Here is an 18,355-nt window from a genome sequence, read left to right on the forward strand (position 1 = left end):
TGGAGAGCTCTACACTACCAAGTAGGTAATTGTGTCATCTTAATGCCATCTGGGCACCTGGGATCAAGTATAATTTACATACGACTGATTCAACAGGATCATTTCTGTGAGTTAGCTTGTTGCTGAGGTCAAATCCTGCGGGAGGGTGTTCTGTCCCTGATCGCTTTTTCGAGCAGTTGTCTGATCTCGCCATAGTTCTTTTCTCGAGCAGCCTCAAGTGCGTAACCGCCATGCCATACTCTCCTTTGTTGTCTTGACGCACCTGCTTCTGGATCAGCACCGGCCTCTAAGAGCACCTGCACGGTCTCAACGTGGCCATTCCATGTTGCCGCATGCAGTGCATCGACAAAGTCCTCTCCTCCGTAAGCGTGGACATCTGCACCGGCCGCCAAAAGGACCTTCACGACGTCGGTGTGGCCGGCATCTGAAGCAGCTGTGAGTGCACTTCGACATTCGTCCTCTGTGTCTACATCAGTGCCAACGCTTATGAAAAACCTCACGATATTGACGAGGCCGATTGAAGCAGCGCTGTAGAGTGAAGATACATGCGTGCGCCATGGGTTGGCCTTGGCATCGGCCTCTAAGAGCACATTTGCTATCTCGGTATGACCTTTGTCTAAAGCAGCCTCGATCGCATTTTTCCCAAAGGGCTCTTCTAGGCCGAACTCGGCACCGGCCTTTAAGAGCAGATTCACAGTTTTGGTGTGACCATAACGCGAAGCAAGGAAAAGAGCAGTGCCCTCAGAGGATTGGGCGTTGATTCTAGCACCGCATATTAGCAGGAGTTGTACAACCTTGGTATCGCCTCTCCAAGAAGCCGAATGGATGGGAAAGCCGTCACATATGGTGTTTAGGTTGGTGTTGGCGCCGGCCGCTAAAAGTACCCGCACAGTATCAATGTGACCTTTTTCTGTAGCACGATGGAGTGCCCACCTAAGGTCGCAGGGTCGATATTGCAGAGACTCTTCATACAACAGCCGTTGAGTCGTGTGTGGGAGAACCATAGTAGAAGCAAACCACAGCGCAATTTCCAAGTTCTCCTGAGATGGAACTTTAGGCAAAGACTCGGATTTGGGGGAGAATTTGAGCCACAACGTGCAGCCTGTTCCACGAAAGAATTGTATGATGCTTTGCTGGACTTCTTCCTCTCTCTCAGAGAATTCTGCGTGACATCTCCAAAACTCAGTGGAGTAAGTGGTAAGCGGAAACTCTGCTCTGATTTCGTCCATTGTTTTTTGCAGATTGGGATAGGACATGTAAGCCAGGCATGTTTTGGTAATTAAACCCCGGGCGGTCATTTCTTTCATGGCATTCTGAAATATTGTGCCAGTCTGAGTATCATCTTTTGGGAACGAACTTTGAATGAGACCCGATTTCAAGTATTCTTGAACAGAGAAATGAGCCAACTCAAGCTGCACCTCGTCCACCACCTTTGCCTCGTCTGTCTTCTCAGTTTTGTTCGCATTTTCAGAAAGAGTATTCCCATTTATTATTTTATACCCTCGTTTCACCATAGAGACCAGAGATGAGCATGATTGGACGATCTCGAGAATGTCTGGGATCTCGCCATTTCGATTGAACGAAGGCGTCTGACTGGGATCAATAGCCATAATCTCAGCCGCCTCATCGAGACGCAAGGGACGCGTTGAGTATGTTAGAAACTGGAGAATTCTCACGGCGTAAGGTCGATGACTTTCGGTGATGTTGGCCAGTATTCTTCCATAAGTTTCCTCCAGTGTTGCAGGAAGATCTTGGAGCCAGTTCTCCAGTAAATCGACATCGATATAACTTTGTAAAGCATCAAGTTGGCATTCAGCCCACATGAAACTATTCTCATAGTTAGTATAGTCGACTGGAAAAATTCAATACCTCGAGAATTGTTGTTCTTACACTCCATGGGCGTTCTGCACCAATTGACTCTCAATCAAATCCGAATGGGAAGACCATCTCTCGAATCCGCAACCGTCTCGCAGTCTTTGATGAACATAAGCACGGATATCAACCTCCACAAGATCTGGCAGAATTGGAAAGAGGATCTCAAAGTGCTGCAGTCGCGACTCGATTTCCTCTTCTTTCCGGCTAATGACGAGGATGCGAAGTCCTGGGTGCTCCAGCTTTATGAGGCTTTCTATCCAAATAAGGAGATTGTTCGTTAATTCACATTCATCCAGAGCGTCAATAATAATACGGATCTGTTCAGTATGGGACATAATTTTGGAGAATACCTCGAAAAGTGATCTCGTTGTGGGCCTACGGAGTCCATTCTCATAGGATGAAAAGACCGCATCCAGTTCCGCTCACGAATTTGGACATTTCGAATATAGCTGACGAATAAGACACCCAAAGAAGCCAAGAATTGACTGGGTAGGTTTGCTTCTGAAGCCAAAGAAGTAAGAAAGTATGATGGGGCTGTGTATAGATGTTTGGTCGATATGATCGACGATCATGGCGCCCAGGACTGTTTTCCCACACCCAGGAGGCCCATGTAGCCAGAGAGATCGTCGGTTTCCTGACTTCCACTCTTTGAACGGCCCACTTTCAAGAAGCCAGGCACCGGTTCCATCCTGTCGCTTCTCTCGTGCTTCAGTGAGTTCGAGCTCCAGGCCGGCATCTGGAAGCCAATCCTCTAGTTTGGAAAGGTGATATATATAGGAGTTTGAAACGAATTCGGCTTTTTCTTTGATGATTTTTGTAGTAGCATTCACTCCCTCCATATCTGGTTTCACTTGAGATTCATTAGTTCGGTCTTCAAGTCCAGAAAGAATGGGACGAACCGGATTTAAGAACATCCAAAGCCAACTGGCTCTCCTTAACCCCCCTAGAGCTAATGTAGTGGAGGAGCTCTTTTCCATAGGCGGCAGCGGTAGCAGAAGCATATCGTTGCCATTGATCGTTCTTGTGTGAGTCGGCATAGTCACAAATACCCCTAATCACAAGGCATGGAAAGTGATTCATCAGGCCGGCAGCTTCCCACAGGAAGCAAATGCATTCGTTTCCAGCGTCTTTCAAAATAGTGTCCCTGGTTGCACTGTCCTTGACACGCGCATTGCCAGAGGCGATTATGCCGTAGTGGATTTCTGGGTCAGTACTAAACCGCACCCCACGCTCCACTTGTTCCTTTAAATGACACTTAAGACAGTCACGTCCGCCTTTGTGCTGGTATATTGATTTGAAAAACTGGTCATTTTCGAATCCTTGATGAAAATACCCATTGTCCCTCTTGCTACCAGTGGATGCCCGGGCCCTTTTTCGTGGCATGGCACTAAGGAACTCGGGCACCTTGGATTCTTCTAATTCGTGAGCTACTTGAACAGAGCCCATAGCCCGGAGAAGGATTGGAGGAGGTTTGCTCAAGGAGATTTTTCGGTCCTGTGTGATGGTCTGAGTGAGGTCATATCGAATCACCCCACTCGTCATCTCCTGTGGCTGGCCGACGACAACGTCTCCAAGTCGAATATCACGACCTTGGCCAAGCTGCGGGATACCGCTGGCAATTCCAACCACTAGAGTAAATCGGATATTGGGCAAGGATGCTAGAAGATTGGATGCCATGTTCGCTGCGGCGGGCGTTCCGTGCGCGCCTGGAGGCAGGGAGACAATCGCGACATGATGCTCACCCATCTTTCCCCAGGTGTATAGGTTCTCGTCGGATTGACTCTGGGAGAAGTCACGCGGCGTCTCATGGCGCTCATTCAGCATCGCAGTCGCGGCGGCGCACTCTATGGAGAGAGCAGCGATCCAGCCGACCATATACAAGCCAGAGACTTTGCAAGCACTTGCAACGGCCATGATCGCGGTGTTTGAAACACCAAGTAGGCACTAAACCCGTGTAGACGGTTGTGATTGAGAGGGACAGGACTTCCTGCAAATGAAAGAGGTGTACATGAGCTCAATAGTTGATGAACAGACACGAGGAATCGAGTCTACGAGGGAAAGGAGGGCATGAACGCAATATGATAGTATTGAGTGGTGCAAGGAAGAAAGAAAGAAGAAGAGAAGGAAGAGAACAAGCTACCTACAAGAGGGTGGAGTGAGAGTACAGATCACATGACAAACAAAGTGATCAAACAGTTGAAAGTTTTGATGTTGAGATTTGAGAGATCTCAACTTTCAAGTTATGCAAAAGGGGAAGGTATGGGGGTCGATAACCGCCACCCTACTGCCATAACCCAATTTCGATTTCTTACTTCACCGCCCTGTTTCCCGCCCGTATTGTATTTATCACCTGCAGGAACATCTTAAGGGATTTGATCTAAATACGGGTCCTTTTTAGAATAGACTTGAGAATAGACTTGAGAATAGACTTGAGAATAGACTTGAGAATAGCCCCGAGAATAGACTTGAGAATAGGCTTGAGAATAAACTTGAGAATAGACTTGAGAATGGACTTGAGAATTGACTTGAGTTTGAATGGATTGATTATAGAGTTCAACATTTGAAGGATTCAAAATACATAGGAAGTACACATGGGGATTCAACGTATAACTGACATTGTGGAGTTCAAGGATTCAATATATAATGCAGCGCTGTATATAATGGAGTTCAATAACAAATATGAATTTGGAATTACCCGTAATTTATTTTCTGCCGGTCGGAAAGTTGAAATTGGGCTGTGGCAGTAGGTAGGCGGGTATCGGCCGCCGAAACCGGTTTCAAGGGTTCGGAGTTGATCAAAAGCTTCGAGAATGGCCCCCTAACCGCCGTGACGCATACCTTTGTACAGGAATACAACACTGCATGGGACCTCACCAAGGCTCGCGTCCATGCGAACCCCGCGATTGCGCTTATGGCGCACGAGATCCTTTTCCAACAGCGAATTCCCGACATCGAATTCACGCCGATTCTCACAAGCATCGTTGGAGACCCCTCTACCTTGTATCCATCAATCCGAGAGACCCCTTGGCAACAGTTGGGACTCGGCGTTGTCGAAGAAAAAAAGGAGAAGGCGCAGCGTTCGAACTTGTTGGAATGACTGCGAGCGATAGCTGCCGGTCGGCACATGGACCTGTCACCTTGCTACATCCATTCTGTCTTCTACTCAAGTGCTGGATTAGTAATGAGAATTACATGGATAGCGACTAAAAGGACAGATATACCGGAAAAGACGAGAAGAAATATTCTGGATGCTTTCAAAAATGGATCAATTTTTAGATAGTTGAATAGTGGTGCTCCAAGGTCCATATACAGCCAGAGCCTAACCACTCCAAAGCATAGCAGAGCGTAGGAAATCCTGATTCAAGATTAAGTTGACATCCGAGCTTCGAAACTGCAGCAAGTCTTCCCGACGTAGACTACGCAGCTCCTCGCGTCCAGAATTCAACAAAGAACCCGTATGTGCCTGTGATCGGAGCAGACTGGCGAGAGAAGTCCTGAAGTTTTGGACCGGCATCTGTATTGTGCCTGGATTGATGCCTGGAGGGCTCTCACTCGGCCCAGCCAGATCACCAGGGTAACCGGGAACCAAGGCCGATAAATGGCCGAGAGATTCAATATCGTTGGCGGAGCTGCTCGAGCTAAGATGAAAGTCGCCAGAAGGGGGTGGATTTCCCCTTTCCCCACCACCAGTAGCTGTGTGCTTGATCATCACTCTTGTACGCCTGGCCATTGTCGAGGCAGATTTGCCAATCCACAGCATCTGCTCATGCTCCCGAAGATACCGAGCACCGCTAAACGACTTCTGCACAATCTGGCGAGTCTTCATACCCAGTTCACGACGTTGCGCGGTTTTCTCATACATACGACGGGTGATAATTGCGACATCCTTAGGGGTAGGCGCTGAGGTGAGAATTGGCGCGACCTCGTCGTCTCCCGCATATTGACTCCATTCGCCCAGAAGAGCCAGCATGGAGATTTGAGCCCTTGCCAACGCGAGGGCATCATTCGGGGCGACTACTGCGCTGAAACGAGAGAAGTCATCTGGATCACTAAGTACGCGAAGCGACGCACCCACGTCCGTGCAGACAACAGGTGCACCGGTCAAAGCTGCTTCACCGAGCGCAAGAGGGAGGCCTTCTGAGAGTGATGAGTTGAGGAAGAGCCATGTTTTTTCCAACACTTTCATTGGATCCGCAGTACCGCGCATTGTAACGCGGCCACGAAGGCCCTTTGAGGCGATGATTTCTTGACATTCGGTTGAGTAGGTTGGTGCCTTGTCAATTGCGCCGTAGATGTCTAGGTGGTAATCGTCGAATTTCCACTGGTTGATTATTATATGGGCAGCAAGCAGAGCGGTCTTGATATCCTTGGCAAACCATACATGGGACAACATCGTTACGGTCGGGCGCTCGGTTTTGATTTTGTCCGTCGGCGTGAACTTCTGCATGTCTGTGATACCATTGACGACGGGGTCGATCTTCCGGCGGAATTTGGCCCGATGCTCGATCGTGCCTTGGCACGTCCCGATCTCCACCTCCCAGCCTGGATTGAAGAAATCTGCACATGGAAGAATGACATCTGCGTGGTGGAGAGTCAAGACGGATGTGATGCGTATGAGGCCCAGGAGGGAGTTTCGCACAAATGGTGAGAGCTTAGATAGTGCGGACGAGAGACAGAGATTTGTTTCCCGCCAGGCGATAGCATGGTCCCAAATTTGTAGCGTGCAGCCTCTTTTGATTTTGCATACCACACCATACGAGGCGCTCACAGTGTGATGTGAGGCCTGGAAAATATCAGGGATCTTTTCAGGGACCGGAATCGCGAAAATGAAAAGATAGCGGTACCACAACTCCAGAGCAACATCCAATGAGGGTAGTGTGGGAAGCTCTGTGTCAAACCATTCTGTTGAAGGGACTGCATTCGGCATGTCTTGAGTGAGCCAAAGGTTGCGCCAGGTCTGCTTAACCAGCTCGCTATTCCAAACCTGAGACCAGTGTCGGGTCTCTTGGAAATATGTGTTGAGATTGACAAGGGCCCTGGTAGCCTGGTCAATATCAGTGTTGGAAAGAACCACTGCCCGTGCTCCTTTCACAAGTGCTGCAAGGATCGGGATGAAGTTCATCCTGATGTCAAATTCACTTGCTGTAGACACAACGTCCACCTCCGAGTCCAACTTGTTGTGGAAGAGGCCATGAGTTGGCGTAAGAAAGTCCAACCCCCAGAGTGGGATTATCTTCAAAGACTCAACGTTGCGCTCTGTTTGATGCTTCGGAATGCCAAAATCGTTCGCTGACTCGCAAAGCATATGCCACTTGATGTTTTGCAAGGAGTTGACCATATCCCGCCTACAAGCAGAGACACCTCCACCTTCATTTGGCCACGTACCAGTGTCAGCAGCCATGACATGCAGAGTCTCATCAGTGTCATAAGCAAGTTCCTTTGAGCGTGTTGTAACAACAGCATCACCACCAGGTCCAAAGTTAACAAGATCACTCATTTTGACCGCCAGCGGAGTCCAGCTGGAAACAGCTCCATCCATATCTGCGCTGGCCATGATGGTATCCGCATGAAGCTCCATGTATTCTTTTGCCGCAGTAAGATTTCCCCAGTCACGAGCACGCCAATAAGGAGCAAGAACGAGGTCCTGTCGCAAAATCTGATCATCCATCCATTGAATCATGACTCCGTCGAATTCGTCGTGACTCTTCCATGCCTTCCACAACAAAGATCGAGCCTGAGATGTTGACATAATGAGCCGCTTCTTTCCCAAGCCTAGCATACGCGTGATGATGTTCGACTTCAGAGTGTCACAGTAGAAAAGAGGATCGTCTTGAGCAAAGTATGTGTTTTGAGGCTTTGTAAGAATCCCAAATACGTCATCTTTGATAAAAGAAGGCGTTTGCACCTCGCTGCCGTTGACAGTGGTGAGAATCGTGGGATGAAATTTGTGATCATACAACCAACGACTTTGGAAAATAACACCATCTTGCACAAGTGTTACTTCGGTCACCCTAGAATGTGGGATCCATCGATCCAATTTGTCCGCATGGCGGCGAGGAGGAGCACACCAGGACACCACACAAGATAATTGAGCCATGAAGTATTCAGCACGAAGAAGATCATCGCCAGATTGCGGGTTCTTTCGATAGTAATACTTGAATTTGATAAGAATACCGTCTTTCATGAAGGAACCGGCTTCTATGAGACCCTCGCTGTTGTATTCAACACATTGTAGGTTGTTTTCACCTTGTACACAACGCCTTCTCATCGGAACGCGCATGGCAGCAGCATTTCTGGACTTGATGCTTTTCTTCGAAGGGGTTCGGTGGTCGAAATGGTATTCACTGAGGAGAATCCCGTCTTTGAATTGTTGCTTGCTGAGAAGTAGCATCTCATCCGAGTAAACTCCAATGGACCTGAGTACCTTCGGTTCTATTGGCTCAGTCTTGTGATCACCCTCGTACTGATGCACTTGGAAAACACCATCGGAAACTTCATGCTGGAAGGCTGTGAACGTGCCGTGTGCATTGTGGATGACGACTCGGTGTTTTTTTACCTGAATACAGATGCCTTTCGTCTCTTCCCATAACTGCTTCATGTTATCTCTGCCATAGAACAAGAACAAGGATAGCCCAAAGTCTTGCATGGCCTTCGAATAAACCCACACAGTATTCACTAGAAACACCGTAGGTACACGCAAAAGCGTTGGGAGAGACTTGGTGGCGTGATCAAACTCCCTCTGAAACTCAGCATCGGCAAGCAAAGCAATCATGGTGAACTTGCTGATCGCTCCAAGCTTGTTATAAAGAAAGCTGAAAGGGGAGAGGATTGCCGATATTGATATTGGGGGATTCTGCGGCAGATAAGGGATGTACTCGGGGGCATCGGGCTGCTCCAGAAAGCCGATCGGCTCTGCATCATAGCGCGCATATTCTAGGACTTCAATCGCAGTCGTAACAGCCAGATTACATCTTGCTATATGAACGTCCAGATCTTTGGTTCCGAATTGAGAAAGGCTTTTTTCAAGAGCCTGTCGTGAACCCCGAGAGAAATAGCAAGACTGACCCAGACAACGGCGCAGCAAAGCAGTTCGAACCCCGACATCCAAATCATCCCAATAAATATCAGGCTCCAACCCAAGACAAAGCTGTTTAAGGAGTTCTTTCTTAGCCCATTTTACAGCGATAGATGGGTTTCCTTCTTCTGAGAGCTGTCTGGCCATGGTCGTTGTCAGACCCCCGGAAACAATTCTCTCGGCGAGCCGTGCATGCTCATGAGGAATACCCATTGTCGCATTAACAACAGAATGGACCAGCATTTCCGCGATGATCTTGCAATTCGTGGAAATATCCAGACGCTGATCATGCAAGCCATTGATGCCGATGAAGATCATGAGCTGCTTTCCAATACTACAGCTCAAGGCTTGGATTCCTGGGCGCAGAGAGCGTGGTGACACTAACTCAACGTATATTTCTCCTTTATGCCACCCAGAAATAATGTTGTCAAAAATACTTTTCGAGTTCGGAAAACCTTCTTCAATCCAGGGTTCTTGGGTGCGAGATAAGAGCACACTCTTTATCTCGATGGCTGGATGGGCTGTGGGATCAAGGCCATATCGATCATCCTCGGGCAGGAGTAAGATGGAATCGAACAAACTTTGAAGCTCTTGTTGCGACCACGATATTTGTGCCCAGGGGGAAGTGAATGCGTGGAGATTCTTTCCAAGTTTCACAAGAGATACACTTTCAGGGGGCATGCCCAGTCTTGCGCTGCAGAACGACAGCAAAGCAGCAATCCAAGTTGCAACTCCAAGGCCAATGACTTCCGAGTAAAGGAAGTTGGGAAGACAGACTTTCAGAGAAATGCTGACGGGGAATCCGAGACATATTCCGAAAATGACGGGCTTCAGTGCATAAGGCCCGGCAAATATTTTGGTATATTGATACCAGATCAAGCCCGTGTAGGCAAGCACATAGGCAAAGAAAATTATCATGCCTTCCAAGGTCACCTCAAACGTCCATAGCAGAGCCGTGGAAACTGCAAGACTCCAAACATGCCATAGTAAGAATTTGAAGAGAGTTCTCCTGTAGATTTTTCGACGGAAACGCACAACTCTCTTCTGTGCAGCATGGATTCCATTTTCTGTTTTGATGGCTGTGGGCTTCTGTCCACCTATCGTCTGGTGAATCTCTTGCGCTTTAGTATCAATCAAGATAGCCCCGATAAGATAGTAGGCTAGTGCAAAGCCAGCTGCCTTACGGTTGACATCACTCAAAGACCCCGTCAGGCCAAGGAGGTGGCCCCGGCAAAGCAATTGCGTCCACTTGTCAAGAAGAGCAAGAACAAAATACAGAACACCGCAGCCAATGTCATTGCTTGACTGGCGCCAGTGAATAAATGCATTGTGCAGTCTCAAGCCCTTCTGAGAGCTCCGCAAAGTCTCTAAAGCGACTTTTGTTTGAATGTTCCAGCTTGAGCTGAACGGAATTGGCTTTGGAATGTCGGCATATCGGCAGTACCAATCCAGAAGGAAGTTAGTGGACTCCCAATCATGCGCAAGTTCTTTGACCAATTGATTAGTTGTGGGTTTGGAGACAATGCTGCGCGATCTCTCTGACATTAAATCTTCCAATAAAGCACCTCTGGCTAACTTGAGTGCACCTGGATCACTCATGTCGTCGAGGACTTTCTCGTCGTTGTCACCGTGGATAGCAATATACCATTTGCGGATTTCATTGTCATCTGTTCGTCGAATCGATTGATACCATGTCACCCATTGCGATGTCGTAGAGCGCAAACAGAGAAGAAGGACTCCAATACAAATGTATAAGACCGCAATGTAGATAGCCGAATCATTTCCGATGAAGGTGGTGAGAATGGGAGACAAGAACAAAATCGGTATACACATTATTATTGCCTTGCGCCCCGAGAGGAATGTTGATCCCGGGTAGCTGAAACTTGCGAGACAAGCAAAAGTCGAAAAGTAAATGGTCAAGCCGACGAGGTAAAGGTAGAAAACAATACCTGCACGAGGCGACTTGACAACAGAAATGGCGACAAATCCAATCAACCCGCCCGCTATGGTGAAGGCAATACCGGCAATCAAGCGGATAAGAACAAACATATTTGCGGCAGCAAATGCCATCGATAGGAGGTAGTATGGGCCACCACATGCAATCCAGGTACCAATTGCACCCGAAAGAAGCAAGGAAATCAACAATGCGACCGTTGCACTGCCCTGCTCTTCATGCGTCATATAAGCAGACAGATATAGACCACGTCCAATGATGCTAAGAAGAACAATGTCGATTAAGGCCGGAATCGCAAATACACCCAAGAAGGTAAATCGCTGATATGGCCTCAAGGGCTTCGCTTTCTCGTCTGGATTGACATCAATCTGGGCTCCAGCGTAAGTAGTTGCGAGCTCTGGTGCCCCGTTAATCCAATCTGGGTGTTGATGCACATTGTAGTATGTTCGAAAGCGATCGGAAAGAAGTTTTCCAAATGTGCTAGGGGAAAAATCAAAGTATGCCTCACATCGTGAGCCTAGGGCAAAGGATTCGGCAAATGTAGCAGCCTGATCGGGCTGATTGTTGAAAAGGGGATTGCGGTCTGTGACTTCTGCGTAGATTTCGTCGAAAGCGCTCTTTCTCGCGGCACAGAATAGAGCCAGTGCTAGCATGTCGACGTGTGCGTTGCCATGGCTGTCTTGAACCAGGGTGCTGAGTCCTTTTGTGATGCTAGAAAGATCGACTTCTCGATGCGTTCTCAAAATTTCTGTAAAGACCCGATGGACTTCATGGAAAAGCTCCAAGGAGGATTCCAAAGAGGGGGGTTTGCATTCTTGATCTTTGTACCAAGCGATTCGACCCTCGACAAGAGCTTCAGCGGAAACCGATTCTTCGAGGTAGCGAACTGTGTTTATTTGTTTCAGTTGAGCCAATGTGGGGGCATCCATTAATTTAGTGCGGATGTAAGATGATATCTTGTCCAGCATGCGACTTGTTGAATCTGCAAGTAATATGCGCTGCAATAATATTATACGCTCTTCAGGACTAAGACAGTCGACATCCTGAACTAGCCGACGCGGAAGACCGGTGCTTGGTGAGATACTCTGCGACCATGTCGAGAATGCGGTTTCCGTTTCAAAACACGCATCACGGGATAAACCTTTGGCAGACAGGAAAGCATGTAGGATGGTTCCGACCAGATCATGCGCGTTTTTGGAGACGAAAACTTCGGCTTCGTCATTTTCAATTTGACAAACCGCCCAGAATCGAGTGTCTGTATTTTGCCTGAGACCTGAGTCTAATGAAAGATTGACGCGTAAATATTTACTAAAAGCCAGATCTGAGAGCTGCTTGACGGTTTCTGCAAGCTGGGCGTCGCCATTTGAAGCCAGAAAAGTCGAGTGAAATTCCCCAAGAAGGGTTCCGATGCTCTGGATTTGTTCTGTGGGAACAGGATCAAGAAGATTTAGTCGTTTCAAACGCAGCTGGGATTGCAGGATTTCTGAGAATGCAAGTGCGTCCGGATCTGAACCCAATGGGAAACACCCGAGGTAGGTATACTCTTGTCCAGATGTCGAAATAGATAATGGATTCCCCTGTGATTTAATGTGTGTGGTCCAGTCTGAGGGACTGCGAATGGGGGAATTTGAACCTTCCGAGACTTTTTTTTCATCTGGGGTAGATTCAAGGAACTCTTTGATCGAAGGGAAAAGTGGTTGAAGAATTTCCCAGCCCGTTTGGTCACCGGCACACGAGGAGACACCAAGATTTGAGCGCCAAACTTCATGAGCCTTCATTATATCAGGTTCTTTCAACCAACCAAAAGCTGAAAGTGGCTCGACTATCGGTACGTTTGACTCGGAATTTTGAAGAGCAGATTCAGATCCAATCCACGAAATCGCACTATAAAAATTGGACCACTGAAGCGACCTTCGAACCACGGCATTTGACAACACTGCATCATCGCTCACTGTTTCCCATACCAGAACGACAAAATTTCTTGTGCAAGCCTCGGACACACAAGCCTTGATTGTTGGCTGGAGTTCGGTCATTTGAAAATAATCACGTTTTTCTCCCTGGGGCAAGATACTCGCATTCCGAATCACAAGGCCAGACACAGCCTCATTTTGCAAGAAATTTCTATTTTTCAAGAAACCCGGTGCTTGCGTTTCAAGATATACTGCCAGACCAAGCCTGTCGATGATCTGAAACAGCTTTTTCTCAGTGAAGAGAGGGAAAACACCCTCCCAGTTGGAAAATAACACACCGGCGAACGAAGTATTAGTGAACTTGCTATTCAGAACAGTCCTAAGCTTTTCGATCATTACAGTTGCGTCGTCCTGGTGTGAGAAAAGCTGTGCAAAGTCGAGCCTACCGAGCACATACGTTTTAATGTCGCTGTGCAGGGCTCTTGCAACACCATTTTGAAAGGGATCCAAAACTAGTATATCCCATTGCCTTAGCAATTTATCCTGTGAGCAGGTCAAGGGATCATCGAAGCTTCCAAGATATACACCGAATGAGGATGGTTTGTGATGTCCAGAGCGAAGACTAGTCAGCTTGAGGTCGTCAAGCGCCAGTTTTTCAAGGCACAGAGAGACCTCCAAAGGTACAATATCTGCGCGTGGTTTTGACTATGAACAGCCACTTGTTAGAACATTTGAATCCGGCGCTCAATTCGAGCTCATGGAAGCTCCGTTTGTTTACCTTATAGTAATTATTGATTCTCAACACCACGGACCAGATGATATACAGAGATCCGATGATGATACATGCGAGAAAAACTCCAATTATGACCTTTACATTGTCAGCATTTGACTCGAAGGCATCTAAGACTATCTTTGAAGCAAGTGACTTACGAATTGCCACCAATGGTCTTTCATTCCATTCCACCCTACCGGGTGTACTGGAAGAATGGATGCCATTTTAAGGAATCTCGGCTTTCAATGTTCGAGTCCAGTCAAGCGGAGACGTATATACCAGTCCCTCTTTCAAATGATGTTATGCAAAAACCATCATGAGTTCTTCCTGCAGGGCAAAGAAGAGGAGAAGTAAACAAAAAAGAGCCAAAAGGCTAAAAGTACACCCGGTCGTTGCGTGCACCGGCGCCGTCGAGGTTGGCCATAAAGGACTGAAATTGGAACGCCTCGGCTTCAAGTCTCCGTCCAGCCTTGGCCAAGAACAAATTGGAATATAGCCTCGATTATTGGGGGCGACTCAATCAATCGTATTGCTCGATTAATTGTTCGTAATTCTTGGGCAAAGGGTTCATGGCTTCACAGGCGAAAATGATGACAGCAAAACCTTCAAATTTTCGCCGCACGAACATTGGATTGTGATAGGTGGGGTCGTTCGCGGGGCTGCGGCTCCTCTCCCACAATCAATTGCATGATGTGTTCAAACTTCAGCCATTTCCCCCACTTGGGTTTCTAGTAGATGAGGCCTACAATTATCTTTCTTCCGAGGTTATTCTTTGATACTCTATATTTTACTAGAGATTTCTATCATGCAAAAGGGCCGTTGCAGATCGAAATCATGCATGACCTTGCCGGCTGGACCCACTAAACTCAGGGGCCAAAAAGAAGGGATTTGAACTTTTACAACATCCACGGTCGAGAGCAGTTTCGTCTCACTGAATCAGCCTTGTGTCTTAAATAAATGTGCGGTTTTCGTTTCGTTTTTCTTCTTCGGTCTTTTGGTGGAAGTGATTCTCGTATCTGATCCATGGATCAATGCTTTAAGCCGCTACGATCCCGAAGATCCCCATGGATTGGAGTCCATGTCGGATTGTACCCGAGAATACCCCTATTTTACTTTATTTACGAGCTTAGACCAATGAGATAGAATATTTCCAAGAATGCAAAGTATTATTTCCGTAATTTTGTAATGTAAACTCGCTGAGCATGGTGATTCGTAAATTTCGTGGCCAGCCACGTTATGCACTTGTGCGACAGTTTTTCTATGTCGCACCATGACAAGAGATCGTAATCTCACAACAAACCCTCCAATCTTTTCCAGTCGGCGTCGTCTGGTCCTGGACCTATCCATGAATTTCGTGGATGTCGAGTCCCGGGCCGCCCTTGGCAGCATTGGCATCCGGCAGTCAATCGCCCCGGCCCTGCCAAGTGCTCTGGGCATGGTTCATCCCTGCATGTGGGGACCTGAACCAGGACACTTTATCTGAACTGGATAGTCGATGTAGAGTTCCATATATGCCTTTCTTTGAGTATGTCGGGCATTGGTATGGATTATGCACTGAATTTCTGCGTAGTAACTGTAGGACAATGATCCCAGTGCTCCAAATCCGTAGATTTGCTCCGTCGGGCGGGTCGGAAGAGTCGGGATCTTCATGGATTCATAAATTAAAGAACAGCTTTTCATCATGAAAGCGTTCCATATGCTCTCCTCGTGGCATTCTCAAGTCGCTGTCGTTTTCTCGTTTGTGCAAGGTAAGATTGAATGTATTTCCACTGGGCTGCAGAGTTGAAGTTATCAACAGAGCCGTATTTCTGAGGGAAAGCAGTCTCTTTAACCCAAGCGCTGAGCAATTCGCTCTCGGGAGCGGAGATGGCGATGATCGGGGACTTTTCCACAAACTTCTCGGAGGAAGATGGGCGCGTGGGAACGGGGCTCATTTGACGCGCCAATTCAGTCGCTCTGTCATATCTGCCATCGAACTCATCCAAAATGTCCTCTCCGATCAACTCTTCAAGAATGTCTTCTCGAGTGACGATTCCAAGGACCAGGTTCCTCTCTTTCTGACTGATGACGATCATGTGGTGTGTTCCTTCCTGGAAAATCTTCAGGACATTCAAACAGTTTGTTCTTGAGTCGATCACCGGAGGTGAAGACCAGTCGAAATCGCACACTCGTCTGGTGAGCTTGGGGTTGTATTTGAGCAGCGACTTTGCCTGGAGCACACCGATGATGTCCATGCGGTTGCCGGGGGCGTGTACGGGGATCCGAGAATACCCTTGGATCCTGATGCGGTCCATTGCGTATTCGTCCAAGACTGCATCGGCGGGTAGAGAGAAGATAGCGTCGATGGGCGTCATGATATTAGTGACGACCTTCTCAATCATCCCCAGCGCACCATGGGTTATCTTGACTTCGTCGGCGTTGAGTCGTTCCTCGGCCTTGCCCAGCACTCTGTGAATCGAGAACAGAGCCTTGAGGCCGGATCGCTTATATCCCGTGGAATCGTGGTCGCCAACGAGACGATCCAGTAATTTGGCAATGGGCCACGCAATGGGAGCCAGGATGTTCATGATCATTGACACACTGGGCGCCATGTACGCACCGATTTTGAGCGCATGGCGAGCGCAAACGGACTGCGGGATCACATCGCTGAATATGACGACGAGTGCAGTACTTGCCAGCACGGCCACCCCGCCGTCGAGAAATTGATCTAGTACGACGGGCAGAGCCTCGCTAGTGATGGCATTGCCGAGTAGGAGGGCGACGAGAATCCAATGCTTGCCGCGTTTTAGAAGCGCAATGACCTTTTTGGCGTTTTCTTGGTCCGTCGGTTCTCCGGAAAGTTCGATCACTCGGAGATAAACTTCATCTTGGGTCATCAGGGCGATCGTCAACCCTGAAAAGGCCCCGCCAATCACCACCAGAGCAGCTGAAATACATATGTGTAGCCATAGGCTGGGGTCGTCTAGCATTTTCTTTTGGGTCGGTTATGGTTAAAGAAAGTGAGTACCTCAGATTGAATGAAAACTGGCACGATGGCAAATATTAATGGATTTGGATTTCCGTCTATTTTAAACAAAAGTGAACTAAAACTAAAAAAAAAAAAAAGAAATAAAAAATACCTCTGATACCTCACTAGCGATACATGGGCCAGATTGATTGGAATCAACGGTTGTCTCCATATGATTTGCTTTCGATTCAATCCATACTGTGTTTGTCGGGTCCACTGCTAACCGGTTAAGGTTAGATATATGACATCTCATACCATTAGGTATTTGGATGACGAGGCTTGTTCTAGAACTCAAGCCACGGAAAAGCAAAAACATTAATCAACTCGCATAGAGTTCACGATTTCGGCAAGGCCGGCGCAAAAAAAAAAAAACCTCAATCGTGATGGCGTTTTTACCAATCGGAATCCGTGGGTTGTTCTTTATTACTCCTGGCTTGTTCTAGTAAAAACCCTTGCAGGGTTCTTGTTATTCAAAAGCCCGTGGCGCCTTAGGAGATTATTTCTCGTTGCACATTTACTCCATTGACTCCGTTAAGGGGAATATGACTGGATGTCGGAAGTTATGCTGACAGTCCCCCGCCAAGTCGGCAGTGATGAGGGCCAGTCGAAGCACCACGGGGTAAGAAAGTGCATTGTAAGTGGTTGGTTGTACGGGTCAAGTGGGACCCAATTTTAACCGAACGAGTTCTCATTGGATACGCGGCCCAGTGGGGGCGGAGACCTTAAGTTGGGTACCGTGGATTCCATTTCTAGATATCATCTTTACCTTCTCTCAGTCTCTGGGTAATGGGGACTTGGGCTTTGATAGAATTCAATCGAACCAATCGAGAGCCCACGTTCGTAAGCAGTGAAACGTTTACGTTTTCTCTTCCCTTGAACGTGGGCCACTCTTATTCGTAGGGGTTCAAGCGCCTCGTTACGATCCATGGGTGAACTTCGGGAGACCCGACCCAATCAACCCGTCTGACGGGTGGCGTGCGTGAGAACTTCGCTGGAGGACGCTACGGGTTCAATCGGGCTAATAAATGCACGCCTTGTAGATCGTACACAGGAGTCGCACGATCACCTTCTCCTTTTAGGTTAGATGTACGAGTTTTTTTTTTAGAGGCTTTCATCGCATACGGTGGCAATACGTCTGTAGCCTTATGAGCCTTAAGATGTCTACCGACGCCCTTTTTCGATTCGTGACGATCCACTCTGCAAACTAGTCAGCCAATGGAAGTATGAGACACATGTCAGGACTCAGGAGAGAAGAAAAAATGGAAATGTATTCCGAGGGAAAATATTGCACTCCGAGTTCCGCTCCTTTGCCCAGAGATCTAGCGTAAACATTCAAATGAACGCAAGGTGGATGCTCATCTTGATCTATACGCATTCCGATTACCGGACTTCTCTCCTAAACAGTATCATCCGTCGACATCACGGCATCTTCCATTGCCGGGTCTGGGGTTTGATCGTCCATATGAGAGGAAGAATAGCGAGGTGATTTCAAATCTCACTGGAACACGCTAAGTTGTTGATCACGATCCACCTGGGCACCGGGATGGAAACGGTCCACGGGTGTGTTGACCCTCAGCCATACAGCCTTCAATGATGTGGGTCTGTTTTGCCCTTTCACAGTACAAGTGTATAGTTCTCATAGAAACTGTAGGTCGATCTCGCTTTAGCGAGAAATACTAGCGCACGAGGGGAAGGAATTGTGCGCGTATTCCGCCCAGTCGGGAAATTGAGCACTTGACCACTTGCATGAGTCACGAGTCTT

At 47.8% G+C, this 18,355-nt stretch overlaps 3 protein-coding genes across 3 annotated transcripts; all 3 read right to left on the minus strand.

The window, feature by feature from the left end:
- Window positions 1-128: 128 nt before the first annotated feature.
- N7466_006092 (uncharacterized protein) lies at window positions 129-3,789 on the minus strand (the record flags this gene model as incomplete). The annotated part of the gene is made up of 4 exons (XM_057165489.1): window positions 129-1,827; window positions 1,891-2,250; window positions 2,302-2,725; window positions 2,775-3,789. 4 exons carry the CDS (start codon window positions 3,787-3,789, stop codon window positions 129-131), a joined length of 3,498 nt encoding a protein of 1,165 aa, XP_057021088.1.
- Window positions 3,790-5,194: 1,405 nt separating this feature from the next.
- Window positions 5,195-13,810, minus strand: gtb3 (glycosyltransferase family 4 protein; the record flags this gene model as incomplete). The annotated part of the gene is made up of 2 exons (XM_057165490.1): window positions 5,195-13,519; window positions 13,745-13,810. 2 exons carry the CDS (start codon window positions 13,808-13,810, stop codon window positions 5,195-5,197), a joined length of 8,391 nt encoding a protein of 2,796 aa, XP_057021089.1.
- A 1,455-nt stretch (window positions 13,811-15,265) lies between these two features.
- Window positions 15,266-16,555, minus strand: N7466_006094 (uncharacterized protein; the record flags this gene model as incomplete). The annotated part of the gene is made up of 1 exon (XM_057165491.1): window positions 15,266-16,555. One exon carries the CDS (start codon window positions 16,553-16,555, stop codon window positions 15,266-15,268), a length of 1,290 nt encoding a protein of 429 aa, XP_057021090.1.
- Window positions 16,556-18,355: the final 1,800 nt, after the last annotated feature.

The sequence above is a fragment of the Penicillium verhagenii genome (genome assembly GCF_028828195.1).
Source record: "Penicillium verhagenii strain IBT 33310 chromosome Unknown utg000006l_segment0_segment0, whole genome shotgun sequence".
NCBI classification, from domain to species: domain Eukaryota; kingdom Fungi; phylum Ascomycota; class Eurotiomycetes; order Eurotiales; family Aspergillaceae; genus Penicillium; species Penicillium verhagenii.